The sequence below is a fragment of the Chelonoidis abingdonii genome, chromosome 9 (genome assembly GCF_003597395.2).
Source record: "Chelonoidis abingdonii isolate Lonesome George chromosome 9, CheloAbing_2.0, whole genome shotgun sequence".
NCBI lineage: Eukaryota > Metazoa > Chordata > Testudines > Testudinidae > Chelonoidis > Chelonoidis abingdonii.
In genome coordinates this window covers 38,488,181-38,503,133 of record NC_133777.1, presented here as the reverse complement: position 1 = coordinate 38,503,133, position 14,953 = coordinate 38,488,181, and the positions used below count along the sequence as shown (strand labels likewise).

At 57.1% G+C, this 14,953-nt stretch overlaps 1 protein-coding gene across 6 annotated transcripts in view; it reads right to left on the bottom strand.

Moving 5' to 3' along the window:
• Nucleotides 1-5,844: 5,844 nt before the first annotated feature.
• MGRN1 (mahogunin ring finger 1) overlaps nucleotides 5,845-14,953 on the bottom strand; it is a 109,885-nt gene continuing 100,776 nt past the window's right edge. The window contains exons 13-18 of one of the 6 annotated variants that reach the window (XR_012656519.1): nucleotides 13,431-13,554; nucleotides 12,602-12,647; nucleotides 10,667-10,774; nucleotides 9,624-9,668; nucleotides 6,061-8,402; nucleotides 5,845-5,924 (exon numbers count right to left, since the gene is read on the bottom strand). Coding sequence is in view for 4 of the 6 variants with exons in the window: in XM_032781617.2 (XP_032637508.1) it covers nucleotides 8,179-8,402; nucleotides 10,667-10,774; nucleotides 12,602-12,647; nucleotides 13,431-13,554 (502 nt within the window). In the remaining 2 variants the exon portion in view is untranslated. Of the gene's footprint in view, nucleotides 8,403-9,623; nucleotides 9,743-10,666; nucleotides 10,804-12,601; nucleotides 12,648-13,430; nucleotides 13,555-14,953 lie in introns of those variants that run through there. The other 5 variants (XR_012656518.1, XM_032781619.2, XM_032781618.2 and 2 more) reach the window with 5 other exon arrangements.

Below are 14,953 nucleotides of genomic sequence, written 5' to 3'. Positions count from 1 at the left end.
GGCTACGCTCCCACCACCTCTATTGCAGGGAATCCCTGGAAGACCCCAACCTCACTGCTGCCTGGAGTTTTATGCACCCTCCGGTCCCAGCTCCCCTGACTCCAGGTCCCCCAGGCCAGTGGCTCAGTGTGCACCATTCCCACTCCACCCCATGCCCTCCATTCCCCCCACTGCCAGGGGTTCTGTTCTCCCCTCTCCCCCAAGGCCCCCATTCCCTGCCAGACCCCATGTGCTTTGCGCCTACACAGAGCATCTGCCTGAACTGCGCAGTGGGAGTGTAGCTGGCCAGCTGTGATGCCCAGCATCCTCCCGGTGCTCCTCACCTGGCAGAGTGGCGCTGTGCCAGGGGTTGTTGTCTGTGTATACAGTAAAGTGAGCAGCTGCCAGGTACCTCTGAAACCTCGGACGAGGGCCAGCAGTTCTAGTGGGAAGTTGCTGTAATGGCTATTTGCCATATTTGAGCTGCTCAGTCCCAAGCTGACATATGCTACCCCCCACCTGCCTGTCCTGGGGGAGCCCCGCACCCACCCCATGTGGCAGCATCTAAATAGCATTTGAAGGGAAGGGCGTAATCTGGGTAGGCTGGTGTTGGTGCCACCAGCAAGGCAGATTTCAAGCACTGGAAGGGCTCCTGGCAGCCTTCAGACCAGCCAATGTGACTTCTTGGCACCCATGAGAATACAGAGGTGGATCTGGGGCAGTCAATGGTTCTGTGATGCGGGGAGAAGGCCACACAGAAGCGTAGTTCCCTGTCCTCACAGGACAGTGGCATTGCCCTGGCTATAACTTTCTCTGATCACAGGCAGAAGGCACACAGGGACCTTGCTGTGGGATGGGGGAAGAGAGGGGCGCTTTCTCTTATACATCAACTACCACCCCACCCCCACCCAAAAAAAAAAAGTCCCAATTTTTCACACTATCTGGTCAGCCTATCCTGACCCTGCCCTTGACAGCTTCCCAGGTAGGTCTTAATAACCCCAGCATCTGTCTAGGCTATGCGGGAGAGGGGAGTTCATGCTCTGATAACAGTTCCTCATACCAGACACTTCAGCCTTCAAAGTGATAACTCTAAGGCAGGAGTGGGCAAACTTTTTGGCCCGAGGGCCACATCTGGGTATGGAAATTGTATGGCAGGCCATGAATGCTCATGAAATTGGGGGTTGGGGTGGGGAGGAGGTGAGAGCTCTGGCTAGGGGTGTGGGCTCTTGGATGGGGCTGAAGATGAGGAGTTTGGGGGTGCAGGAGAGTGCCCTGGCCTGGGACCGAGGGATTTGGAGGGTAGGAGAGGGATCAGGGCTGGGGCAGGGAGTTGGGGGCTGGGAGGGGGGCAGGCTCCCGGCAGCGCTTACCTCAAGCAGCTCCTGGAAGCAGCAGCATGCCCCTGCTCCGGCTCCTATGCAGAAGTGTAGCCAGGCAGCTCTGCGCACTGCCCTGTCCGCAGGCTCCACCCCTGCAGCTTGCATTGGCCATAGTTCCCTGCCAATGGGAGCTGTGGGGGCCACACTTGGGGCAGGGGGCAGCATGTAGAGCCCCCTGGCTCCTCTATGCATAGGAACCAGAGGGGGGGACATGCCATTGCTTCCAGGAGCTGTGCAGCGCCACAGCACACACAGAGCAGGACCAACCCCTGACCCTGACCCTGACCCTGACCCTGACCCTGACCCTGACCCTGACCCTGACCCTGCTTTCCAGCTGGAGTGGGGCAAGCCCCAGACCCAGCTCCTGGTGGAAGCTTGAAAGCCAGATTAAAACATCTGAAGAGCCAGATGCAGCCCCCAGACCATAGTTTACTCTAAGGTGTATTGTGTGTTGCTGCGTAGGTGGTGGTGACTTGTGTTGAGCTGCTGGAGAATGGAGTAGATCTGGGTGGGTGGTGGCTGCTGTAAGACCTACCTGTGTTTGTGGTCAGTGTGTGTGCTGGGTATATTGTTGTGTTCCTTTGTGTCTAAGTGGGTTGTGCTGGGAGGTTTGTGTTGATTTGTGCAGGTAGCAGTTGGGACAAGAATCCACCATCGGTGCAGTCTCTCATACAACCAATGGAATTGTTGCATGCAAATGAGTGGTAGCGTAAGGGTGGTGATTGGTTGAGTTCCCTCTGCTATCACAATTGTCTAGGACTCGTGGCATGGCATAAATGCAAGCCTGGCTGTCACAAAGGTGGAATTCCTGGTCAAAACGGCTGAGAACTTAAAAACTGTGACAGTACCAGATCATTAAGCCCAGTGACAACTGACCCTAGTGATATTCTGAACCCAAAGAGCCCCTGATTGTAGCTGTCTCCATCACTTCACACTGACTCAATATTCTAGGCTTCAGTGTGACACACAGCTCAGTAATGCTGGGAATTCAAACTGGAACAGGTACAGAGAAGGGCTACTAGCATGACCTGAGGAATGGAAAACCTGTCTTATGAAAGGAGACTCAAAGAGCTTGCCTTGTTTAGCCTAACCAAAAGGCAGCTGAGGGGAGATATGATTGCTCTCTATAAATATATCAGAGGGACAAATATCAGGGAGAGGAATTATTTAAGCTCAGTACTAATGTGGGAAGTTTAGACTTGAAATTAGATGGTTTCTAACCATCAGAGGAGTGAAGTTCTGGAACAACCTTCCAGGGGGAGCAGCGGAGGCAAAACTAAGCTTGTCATCAAGACTAAGCTTGATAAGTTTATGGAGGGGATGGTACGACGGCATAGCCTAATTTTGGCAATTAATTGATCTTTGACTGTTAGTGGTAAATATGCTCAATGGACTGTGATGGGACACAAGATAGGATAGGATCTGAGTTACTACAGAGAATTCTTTCCTGGGTGTCTGGCTGGTGAGTCTTGCCCACATGCTCAGGGTTTAGCTGATTGCCATATTTGGGGTCAGGAAGGAATTTTCCTCCAGGGCAGATTGGCAGAGGCCCTGGGTTTTTTTCACCTTCTTCTGCAGCGTGGGGCATGGGTCACTTGCTGGAGGATTCTCTGCACCATGAAGTCTTTAACCCACACGCTGAGGACTTCAATCGCTCAGACATAGGTCAGGGGTTTGTTACAGGAGCGGGTGGGGGAGATTCTGTGGCCTGCGTTGTGCAGGTCAGATTAGAAGATCATAATGGTCCCTTCTGACCTTAAAGTCTATCAGTGTATGGGCTTCCCTTATCAATCTTCTACACTTACACCTACACATACACACGCACTTTATATATATCTATATTTATCTATATATAATTTTATTTCCCCACCGAAAAAGGATGGGCTTTTAACCAAAGTTGTCCTCTTTCTCAGTGTTAGAATAATAGTTTTTGGACATCTAACGTCATGGGGGTAGGGTCCCACAGATTAAGACAGGGATTGACCTGGAGCCAGTGGTGGGCAGTATATTTTGAAGGGAGGAATGGTGGGGAGGGCAAGGATGTGGGAGCTGGGAGGCACAGCTGAAGACCCACAATACCTTCCTGCACAACTCTGACCCGTTTTCCTCCCCATACTCTCCTATCCTACTCTGAGCTCCTCTTTCTCCCTAGAAACAGCATCACTGGGGGAAAAGGGGTAAGCCTGGTGCCTGTCCCCATGCCTGGAGGGAGCATGGGGAAGTGGGGAGTTCTAGGTTCCCTTCCCCTATTGGGGAGCAGTGGAGGGAAGTGGAAACCCTTGGGCTCACCCCCAACCTGGTAGAACAGCCACAGGGAGGGAGTGTAGAGGATGTTGGGGGTATTTGTAGGGGAGGGAACAGATTGTTCTCTGGGGCTCAAAACCACTGCCAGAACAGAATTGGAAAAGGGAAAGTTGGGGGTGCAAAGGCCCCTTTGAAGACCATCCCTTTTTCATCAAGGGATCACATTCAGTTTTTCATCAGAGCTCTAGTCACTGAACTGGGGTTTCTAAAGACAGGGTTTGGCTGGTCCCCTACATCATCTCCAACCCACCATATTCTCGCCTGCTGTCTGACCAAGCCCCCACTGCTCTGACCACTGAGCTATGCACCACTCAGCTGCCAGCTCCACTTTCTCCTGGCCCCTCTATGTCCCTGGCAGGCCCATACCACCCCTTGAGGGGAGGTGGTGGGGCTGCGAGGAGCGCATGAACCCGCCAGAGGCATGCAGGCAGGGGCTGCAGAGTGTAGATGCAGAGTGTCTGCTCCAGCTCTGGCCCCTGTGAGGCACAGGGGCCTCTGCACATCCATCTGTGGCTGTAGGACAGGGAGTTCTGGGAGCTGCGAAGTGGCCCATTCATCTCAATGAGGTGTTCTCAGCTGAGTAAGAACACCCATGCGGATGAATGCAGCCTGAAAGAGGTGTCAACTGTTGCATTCACCTTAGTTGGTATTCTCAGCTCTCCCTCCTGTGGACCTGTGCCAGGCACTGAGCATGCCCATTCTCAGCTCCCAACTGTGATCTCAGAGCTGCACACTGTGCCACACACCAGACATGCCCATTCTTAGCTTCCCACTTCCGTCAGGGGCTCCTGGACACCAGGCAGAGAGCAATAGCTTTGGAAATATCTTGAGCCTGGCCCCTGGTCCCGTTGCTCAGTGTCTCAGGGCAGGCCGGGGATGAATATTTGGGGGGGTGGTGGTGGTGGCCAGGGCCTGAGTTTTGTCTCCTTCCTCCGCAACCCAGTTATAAGAATCTAAAAATGATAAAAGCAGCTCAGGCTGAACTTTCTATCTCTGGAACCCCTCATCCCACCCCCAAATGCACCCCAGGCTCCAGCAATGAACAAGGATGGCCAAGCTGTCCCCCGGCTCCAGCTTCCCTGGCTCCCAGTGAACAGCAACTGGGGTCTCTGACAGTTGGGGTCAGGGAGGCCAGGCTGAGCTCCTCCTGCTCCAACATGGGAGTGGGAGGGAAGGGACCAAGGGCCCCCCCACCCCCACAGGGACCTGCCCCTCACAGCTGTCTGATCAGCTGTGTTCTCTGCACTGTGATCTGTAGTTAACCCTTTGACTCCGGGAGTCACAGTTATCACCACTGTTACTGGCTAGGAGCAAGCTTAGGGGACACATGGCAGCAGCAGGGAGTGCCAGGAGAAGCCTGATACCTGAGGGTGAGTGGGCACCCTATCAGAGCTGAGGGGAACACCAGGGCGCCCACTGCCAGTGGACAGCCAGGTTGGCGGGGTAGGTGGGTGCCACCAGCTCAGCAGCAGAGAGTCCAGGCACCAGCTGGAAAGAGCTCATCCTGCTTGTGTGGCAGGGACATCTCCCCACCACCAGTAGACAAGCTGGCCTGCGGGTGGGGAGGGCTATGGCCTGAAGAAGCAGACGTGAGTGGCAGGGGCCCAGCAGCCCCTGGGCACGTGGAGCCTCCCTGCCCACAGACAGATCCCATGCCTGAGGCCCTGCAGATAGCTGCTTGGGGAGACAGGTGTTGTGCTCAGAGTGCGGGGCTGGCAGGATGGAGACCTCTTAGCTACCCTCCAGCCCCAGCCTCCACCAGACCTCTCCTGGGCCCGCTATGCACGTCCTGGGGTCTGAGAGCCATGGGGTAGGAGGCCAGGCCTCCGCAGAGGAGTCAGTGTCCACCCAGTGTCCTGCAGGCGGTCACCCTGCGACAGGGCAAACCCAGGCCCAAGTCTGGGCTGCTGCAGGGGCAGAGCACTGGAGACTGATATGTGCTTCCCAGAGGCATGAGAAAGACCCAGTGCTGGCTGCCCTTGGAGAAGTGGAGTGATTGCCCTGCCCTGTGACTAGGCTGGAGTTTGCAGGAGTTTCAGCTGGGGCCCGCATCCAAGGGGTTTGTTTTGTGAAGCTGGAACAAACCCAGAGCTCTTCTCAGTCGCCTGCCCTGGAATGCTCTGCTCCCCCTGCATAGAGCGGAGGATGAACACGGCAACTCCAATAACAGAGAAACAGAGGCTATTGCTCCATGGATTTATTACTCTAAACAGAGGAACAAAGGGAGGAGCCCCAGAAATCCCTGCTGGGGCAGACAGGGAGCTGGCCCATCTTGCTGGGGAGCAGCAGAGAACGAAAGGCATGACGGCGAACGGAAACAGACGGCAGCACCCAGCAGCCATGCACACAAACCTGCCCACGGGAACACGTCCTTGTGGACACAGCTCCCAGCAGGGACAGGAGACTCCTGCAGGGTCTGGGCCAGCCCCAGGGGTGGGGTGGGGGACTCCCCATAGCACAGAAAGCAGGAACAAGGCACACGGCAAGGTCACCGCACTGAGCGACATCGATCAAGGCGGGCAAAAGGGGCACCAACGAGCCCATGGGTGTTGGCTATGTACAGTGGGGAAAGGCAGGTGCCCAAATGCCCCCTGCTCCAGGTCCCAGTGTGAAGCTGTGTGCAGAGCTCCCTCAGCCCCATAGGCTGCCAGCAACCCCATGCCCCGCTAGCAACCCTGCCCAGTGACCATGCAGCAGCAGGTCAGGACAAGGGGCAGAGAGTCACGCCCCTGAAGCTAGCGGTGAAGGGAGCTGCCCTGCTGCCAAAGGGAGTCACCACAGTCAGCAGCGAAGGCTGGGGGGGTGCTTTTCATGGCATCTCCCTGTGCCACAACCATGCCTGCTCTCTGGCGCAGGGGCCACAACAGGAGTATTGGGAAGACTGCCCCCTCTGCTGCTACCATGCACACCCCATCTCCTCAGCAACAGACACACCTAAGCCCAGGATCGCAGTGGGGGCCCAGGGCTGATCTCCTGCCTCATAAAGGCCCTACCTGGGTGGGGGGAGCTGGCTGCAACTCAAAGGGACCCTGGTTGGGGGGTGATTCTCTGCCATGGCGGCCTTTCCCAGGCGCCAGCATGGCAGGAATCCCATAGCTGGGGGCAAGACCCCTCTTGCCCTCTCTGGGTCTTGTTGCTGGGAATGCCGCATGCTGAGGTTTGGAGAGATGCTGGGCCCCATCCCACTCAGAGCTGAGTGCTTGACTCATCGGCTCTGCCTCAGCCAGCATGAGACAAGCTGCCAGGCTGCTCCTCCCCCAGCTGTAATAGGGCCTAGCACTGTCAGTGCGCTGCTCCCTACTCTCTGCAGGCTGGGCTCTCTGCCCTGCCAGGGCTCAGACATACCACAGTGGTGCAGGGACTACGGGGAGATGCCAGGGGCTGAAACTGGGCCCAGGAAGGGTGTCTCCAGAGCTGGGAGGAGCAGGTGCCCGGGCCTCACCACAGCAGGGAAAGGGGGCAGAGTAGTAAAGGATGAGGAACGGGCTATTCTCCCTAAGAGCTCCCCTGAACAGCGTCACTCAGCAAGGCCCTGCTGGCCCTGGCCTTGCAGGGAGCCAAGTGGGTGCTGCTGGTGGCTGCCTGGCAGGGCAAAGTCCCCACCTTCCAGCAGGATGCTTGTGCTTGTGTCTAAAGAGTTCCAAAAGCCGCCCTGGAGCCCACCGGTGCTGACAGACCAGGCAGCTGACTGTGAACTAGGTAAGAGCCTGCCTGCAGCCATTCATGGCACCCTGAGGGCCCAGGAACCAGGGCCTGGCAGGGAGGAGCAACACACAGGCTGGAGGGGGCAGGCTAGCAGGGGCAGCTGAATCCAAGAGCCCTGGTGCAGGATCAGGAAGGGGAGTGGTGACTCATGTGCCCCACACTGGAGATTCAGCTGGATCTTTCCTGGGAAGGACTGACCCAGAGCAGAGGGGAGCTGGGACCCTTGTCCGTTTGCAGGGGAAGGCATGAGCCCGGCCACCCTGCTCCTCCCACACAAGGCTGCAGGGGAGCGAGCGCCAGCTGCAAAGCAATCATGGGGTCACCAGCTGGCCAGGAGGCAATGCCACTCCCAGGAGAGAGACACCTGGAGGAGAGGGGGAGCCACATGGAGAAAACAGCTGGAGAGCCCCCTGGGCTGGATGCCCCCAGGAGAAAACAGAGCAGAGCCTGGCTGGCCTGCAAAGGGCGACTGGCCCAAGGCGTATTTACAGAGGAAGGGTAGCGCCAGCCCACAGCTGCGAGCAGTCATCATGTGTACAAAATATACATGGGAGTGTCCTTCATTTGCACCCCCCACCAGCCTCCTCCCACTGGCTCCTCTGGGGGAGGGGAGGGGCAGAGGGGTTAGAACAGGAAGTACTTTAAACATCTTTTAAAAACCAACCCGTGCAAACGTTGTGCCCGTTGGTGAGGGGAGCGGCCAGTCCCAAGAGGAAAGTGGGCGCCAGGGCCCCACGGAGCCTGGCTCAAACTCTGCACCTGCCTTCCTCTTGCCCCATTTACAGACTCATTTAACACACCCGAGCCATGATCAGAGTGTCAGTTGGGGGCCCTGCTGGGCCCGGGCGGCTCTTGGCTCCCTCGGGGAGAGGAGAGCTTGTGCGTGTGGCTTGAGACGCAGTTGAGACTCCCACAGGCCTGGGCGGAAGGAAAGGCTGTGCGAGTCCTCCGGGCAGAGCCAGGGCTGGTTGAAGAGGAGGGGCTGAGTGGGACTGTTGGTGCCATGGCTTGGAAGGGTCTCAGAGTCGGACAACCCTGAACAAAGGGAAAGAGAGAGAGGGAGATCGATCCATGTGTCAACCCCTGCTGCCCTCTCATCAGCCTAGGGGTGGAGCAGGTGGGCGCAAAATGGACTGAGCCACAGCTTGGGGGGAAATCAGCCAGCATGTGTGCACTGGAGGAGCCCTGTGGGCACAGGACCTTTCTGGGGGAGCCAGAGGGACTCCATGCTGCAAATGGGATGCTCCCCACACTCCAGCATATGCCAGGTATGCCCCGCTCTCCTTTGCTCGGGAAGGGGACTGCCCTGCACTGGCTCCCAGGACAGAGGGGCTGGGTGGGGACCCACAAGAATTTCCTGTCCAGTTTCTTGGCTTTGCTGATGAGTGCATGAGCCCCATGCCCTCTGCCACAGTTCAGCAGGACATGGACCCAGCGGGCACTGGGGCCCAGATAGGAACCCTCACAGGTTTCAGGCTTTTGGCCCCCCAGTCTTTGGGGAACCCTGCACACGGTGAGTGGAAGCACATCAATCAGATCTCCTTCTGTGTGTGAGAGGGGGCGTTTCTGGGCCAGCTCCACACTCTGGCCACTCCTGCTAACAGGGCTGAGTTATTACATGCTTAAGGGCTCACATACAGCCATAGGGCCTCCTGCAGGAGCATTCAGTGAGGAGCTGGGGGAGGGTGCTCAGCATAGCAGGGACCGGGTTCCTCTGTTCCTGTCACAGCAGCAGTGGCTGACGGCACCGTGTGCCCTGAGTCGCAAGGAGTGGGCTGAACTCACCTCGCTCTCTTGGGGAGAAGGCCAGTGGGTGCTTTGCCCAGCAGACTCCCCTCAGAACCTGGCAGGGTGCTTGGCCCAACTAGCACTGGGCAGAGGGGACTCAGGAATGCTGCCAGTTCTGCCAGGGGCTGGGATCAGAGCTGCCAGGTCAGTTTGCAGACAGGATACAAAGGAGGCACAAGCTGAGCAGTCTGGAGAGAGAAGCCCTGGGAGCAGCTGAACTCCCGGATTTCAGACCAGTTGGCTCATCACATACTTGTCTCCCACGCCCTGCTCTGGCGCCTGTTACTGCCACCCAGTGGTGAGGGGAAACCATTGCAACAATGCACCATCCTGGGCTGAGCTGGAAGGGCAGGGAGGGGAGAAGAAGCCAGCCTGGTACTGACACATTCAGTTAGCCTGCCCCCACCCTGAAACGCTCCTGCCGCCCCATGCAATTCCCTGCACGTAAGAGAGAATGAGACGACGTACCAGCTTACTCCTCTATCCCAATAGAGCAGGAATCGGGACCCAGTGCTGCCCAGGGCAGGAGCAGGGAGGCAGACAGAAGGAAGGAGACATTAGAGAGATGCTCAGAACAGACCGCGACTCTACGGGAGAGAACAGGCTGCAACAACTACAGCTGATGGAGCTGCGCTGGGAGCAGCTCAGCCACGAAGCCCCCCAAAGCGCAATCCCCGACCCGCAGCACAGTGAGTGGGGCCGGCATGCCCACAGATGGGCCCCTCCCCCTTACAGGATGACCCCAGAGTGCCACGTGTGGACCATGGTGACAGCATGCATGCTCAGGGGCCACAGCATGGCAGGCCCTGCCTCTCCCTCCCTGGGTCAGCAGTATGGAGACAAGGAGCAATAAAGATCCCAGTGTGCCCAGTATCTGTTGCCAGGTGGGCTCTTCCCTTCGGCGGGAGCTCACAGCTGGAGCACCAGGGCCAGTGATCAGATGTTGCCGTCACTAGAGGAAGGAGACCAGGAGTTTTCAGCCCTCCACCATGTTATGCCTCAGCTCGCATATTCATGAATCTTTGGTTGTGGGGTGGGGAGAGAATCTCACCAACTCACATGAAGAAGCCACTATCACACTTGCAATTGTGTTGCCCTCTAGTGGCTGCAGCCCAAAGAGCAGAAAGGAAGAAAGGGGGTGGGGTGGAGGGCTGGAAGCAGCAAGACAAAAGGGTGGGGGAAGAGGGGACGGCAAAGGGAGAGAGAGGGGAAGCAGAGATACAGGGCAAGTTACCTCTCTGGGAGCCCCACTCGCCCATGCCCCTGGGGGCAGCAGTTAGCGCCACATGATCATGGCAAGTGGGTGCTTTAGGGGAGAGTTTTACTCTCTGCTGGAGACGAGCTGCCTGAAGCGCCGATCCAGGCAAGCAAACTGCAAACAGGGTGGCTCAGCCCCCAGCAAGTATACACAGCACAGACCCCCTTGCCAAGCCACGGCAGTGCAGCCGCCCACCAATCAGCGCTGTGCCAGCACAAGGAGATCTCCCCCCGCCCCCAGGCTGGGCGGTTACCTGGCAGGTACACACTGACAGCGGGGTCACTCTCTGACTGCGTAAGGCTCCTGTGCTCACTGCAGATGTTCTCCGGCAGGATGTCTTCCATGGAGGGCAGGCAGCTACCTGGAGTCAGCAGAGAATGTCCCGATACACTGAGCGGGAGAGAGACAGCAGGCCCTGTGCTGCCTTCCCTCCAGAGGAGAGGCCAGTGCCAACAAGCCCCCCCGCCCCCGCTCCCCACAGCATGGAAAGAACAGGTTCTTTCCCCACTACCCCTTGCCGCGCCCTGCAAACGCTGCCAGGTGACACGGCCAGCGACTGAAAAAGGCACCTCTCTTGTCTGCAGCTGAGACGCTTGAAGACACATCAGGCCTAGGGAGCCCAGCAAAGTCATGCAGCGCCTCCTGCCATTTGTCCTGCCAGCCCAGCCCTGGGCACTGATCACAGCACCAGAGGGCAAATCTTAGCAGCGCTGAGCCAGCCCCACACATGCAGGACACAGCCTGGGTCTTGCCCACCGAGCAGTGCTGGAGCGGGGAGATGGTCACCTGGCATTGGGCAGGATGGAGAACCCACCCCCGGGTGCTCTCCTCCCTCCCCATGTGGAGGCCACCTCCCACAGCGGATCAACAGGCAGCCCAGTGTTACTGAGGGTTTGTCTAGGGAATGAGATCTAGGCTTTTAAGTTGCAGTGAAATTTCCCATTAAGTGTTTGGGAACAGTGGGTGCTGCCTGGCACAATGGCCAACTGAGAGCCTCTGCCTCCCTCCTGGCCCTCGGGCGCAGGCTGGGGAACATGGCAACAGCAGCAAAGGGGAGGGAAATGCACACAGCCAGCCTGGTGCTGCATTACTGATCTGCCCTGTCAGCCCATCCTGGAAGAGCTGAGCTCCAGGGAGAGCCGGCTGGGAAGGAACGCGCGTGAAATTTCAGTCACTGTCGCTTCCCTCGTTCCCAGCTTCCCCTTCAGCTTCAGCCACTATTCAAATGCAGTTTTTAAACACTCCCTCGGGAAGATCTGAGACACAAGAAATGCTGGAGGGTGTCGCAGCGCACAGAGCTCTGCAGATCTTGGTAGTTCTTCACACAAAGATCCCTGTAGCACAAAGTGCATGTTTCAATGAAGAACCACACCTTGGCCCCAGCAGGCACCGGTCAGGCGTTGTGTCTGTGCACAAGTACTAGGGGGCGCTCAGTCTCCAAGGAAATCCCATGGACAAAGTACAGGCTTGTCTAGAGAGTTAGTGCCTGTCTGTGTGCTAACTGGCCATGCAGACCCTGCTACCACACACAAAGCTCCCTAGCGCTCAATGCACACTGGGGAATGTTTACATCTTGCCTTTGAGCTGGGAGGTGAGATTCCCAGCTCAGGCAGGCGTGCTAAACACAGCAGTGTAGCTGGGGCTGCTCAGACCAGCCACCTGTGAAAGTTCCTGGGATCCAGGCAAGTACATATTCCAGCCACGACCCATGCTACCCCATCTCCCCTGTTTTTAGCGTGCTAGCTCACGCATAGCACAGGCTGGCAATCACACCTCCCAGATCAAACATGCACATACCCTGAGCGCATGATTGCAGGATCCATGTGGCCAGTTAATATGCAGCAGGCTAGTGCGCTGCAGATTTACTCTCTAGCTTGCTGCCAAGACAGGCCCTTAGACGGGGGAATTTCAGCTGATTAGCCATTGTCAGACTCATGTTTCCAAGAGAACTGTAAACCTCAAAGCCGGTCCCTGGCAGAGGGATTCCCACATTCAGCGGAGATTAGTGACCTGGGCATGTGATCCCAGGCTGAGACCACGTCCAATCCCGAAGAGTATCTTCAAGGGGGATCAGAAGGAGCCCTCCACAAGCCGAGAGAACAGGGCCAAGAGGCTAGCAGGGGGTCACTTCCAGCCCCAAACTCCACCCTCTAGACTGACTTGTCTCATAGGTATGGGCAGGACGTACCTTGCTGCAGGGATGAGATCTCCTCAATTTCTTCAGCCACCATTCTCTGGAAAAGGAGAGAATAGAACAATCTCTGCAGGCTGGAACCCCTCCCCTTGGACCCAGTATACTCTACCGAGGCGCTCAGCAGGCTGTGCCCAGGATGGGGGGGTGGGGAGGCAGCTCGTCTGATGCCCCAATACAGGGTGCCCAGCATTATCCCCACACTAGTGCCGTTTTAGCCTGGGGAATGAGGGTGCCCACCTGTTCGGGGACAGCACCCCCCGTTGAACCCTCCTGGAGGTTCCCGGGTGTTAGATGCTGATTGTGGGCGCACCAGACAGGCCCAGGCTGGGGGATTCAGAGCTAGGAAGCTGCAGAGCCAACTGCGGTGATTGGAGCCAGAATTAACCTAGCTCTCTCCCGAAGGATGCCACTCAGGATCCCTTTTGCCCCGGCAGGAGCATCCCATGTTAACAAAGCCCTTCAGGCGCCAGCCCCAAGGGGTTAGAAATGCTCTCCCTGGCTGCAATTGTAATTGTTCCCATTGCGCCCAGGGGGAGGGGTTGGCAGCATGGGAAACCCAAGGCATTGGGGGTGAGGGGTAGAAAGCTGTGGAGTTGAGGGAGGAGGGGAAGTGTTCAGGGTTCCCCGGGAGTGAACTCTGAGCTCCTTCTCGTTCTACACTAAAGGGTTAACCCTGAGCACCGTTACTCAGGAAGACCCTGCCCGAAATGCAGCTCCCCAGACCAGCACCCGTAGCCAGCTGCCAGGGAGTGGCCCTTCGCTGGTGTAGGGCTATGGGGCAAGGAGCAGCCAGGGTTGAGCAGCGTTTGGGATGGGGACTTACTCCAGGAGAGCTGTTCTCCCTCAGCACCAGCTCAGCCTCGCTCAGCGCTGGCTGGGAGTCCAAGTCCTCAGAGAGCTTCTCCTCATCCTCTTCATGGATTGGAGATGAAGGAGATCGTAATGCACTGGGGGGGGAAGGAGGGGAAGAGTGACACTGCAGAGAGCCACAAAACACAGTGACTTCCATTCCCAAGGCATCGCTCAGCCCCCGGCAGGCACAGCACAGCGGAAACGGCAGAAGCCAGGAGGTGCACAAGAGTGCAGGCAGGGGAATGTGTGATCACAAACCTCCCTCTCATAGAAAGGGATAGAAGGGCATAAGCAGCTGCTCCGAGTGCTCACACCTCTGGTGTGTCTCATCTGAGACACATGCCAACTGTCACTTGCATAGAACCTGCTCAGCAGGGCGAAGGGCCATCTCAGGCCTGTTGGGAGCTGAGCCTGGCACTCCCAGGAGTTTCAGCCCCTTCTTGCAATGCTTGTCAGGGTTCTGCCTCTCGACTGGGCTTCAATGTGTCAAGGGGAGGATCCCTTGCAGCCCTGGGCTTGGGGCACACGATACCAGATAATGCTCAAAGGAAGCACGAGCATGGAACTGGGGCTGCAGGACATGCAGGGTGTGAGAGTATGGCTGAAAAACCAGCTTAAAAATCGGGGGCTGCTGCTTCCCAGCCTCACACTGCACTAGGACAGCAGATCGTCCTGTGACAAGGAGCCAGGAAGGCTACTCCCCTGCTCAGTATGCTTATCGACAGCTGACGAGAGAAAGCTGGGGACCTCCTGTGATGCAGCCTGTGAAGACAGAGGGGAATGGTTGGTAGCGCCAAGCTCTCTAGATGTATTTTAGAAGGCACGTGCAAGGAAGAGGCCTTGGGGGAGGGACGTTTCCAAAGTTAGCAGCTGCTGGTGGAGCTAGGCCACATGCTCCAGGCAAGAGAATGAGGAGCGGCGAAGGAGACTGACATGTGCAGCAGCAGGGCCAGCTCCAGGGGTTTTGCCACCCAAGCAGCCAAAAAAATAAAAAAAAATAAAAAAAGCCGCAATCGCGATCTGCGGCAATTCAGCGGGAGGTCTTTCGCTCTGAATGGGCGTGAGGGACCCTCCGCCGAATTGCTGCCGAATAGCTGGATGTGCTGCCCCTCTCTGGAGTGGCCACCCCAAGCACCTGCTTGCTAAGCTGGTGCCTGGCGCCAGCCCTATGCAGCAGAGAGCACATGGGAAAGTCAAACACTCTCTTGAAGGATGCTCCAAACAGGGAAATGTGGGATTCGGAGCAGGAAGTGAATTTTCTGATAATAAGCCTTGCTCAGGCTGGCACTGGACGTGTTAGAAGGGGGTTGGCCAATGTGTCTGACTAGCCTAGTGGACACATGGTATCTGACAAGGTGAAGCTAGCTGAGGGAGAGCCTAGAGTCCAGGCTGCCTTCTCTGCACTAGACTTTTCAAACAAGGTGTTAGTTAACCCAACACCACCACCACTTTCAATCCTCATCTGGACACGGCCTGCAGAGCTCATGGATCAGG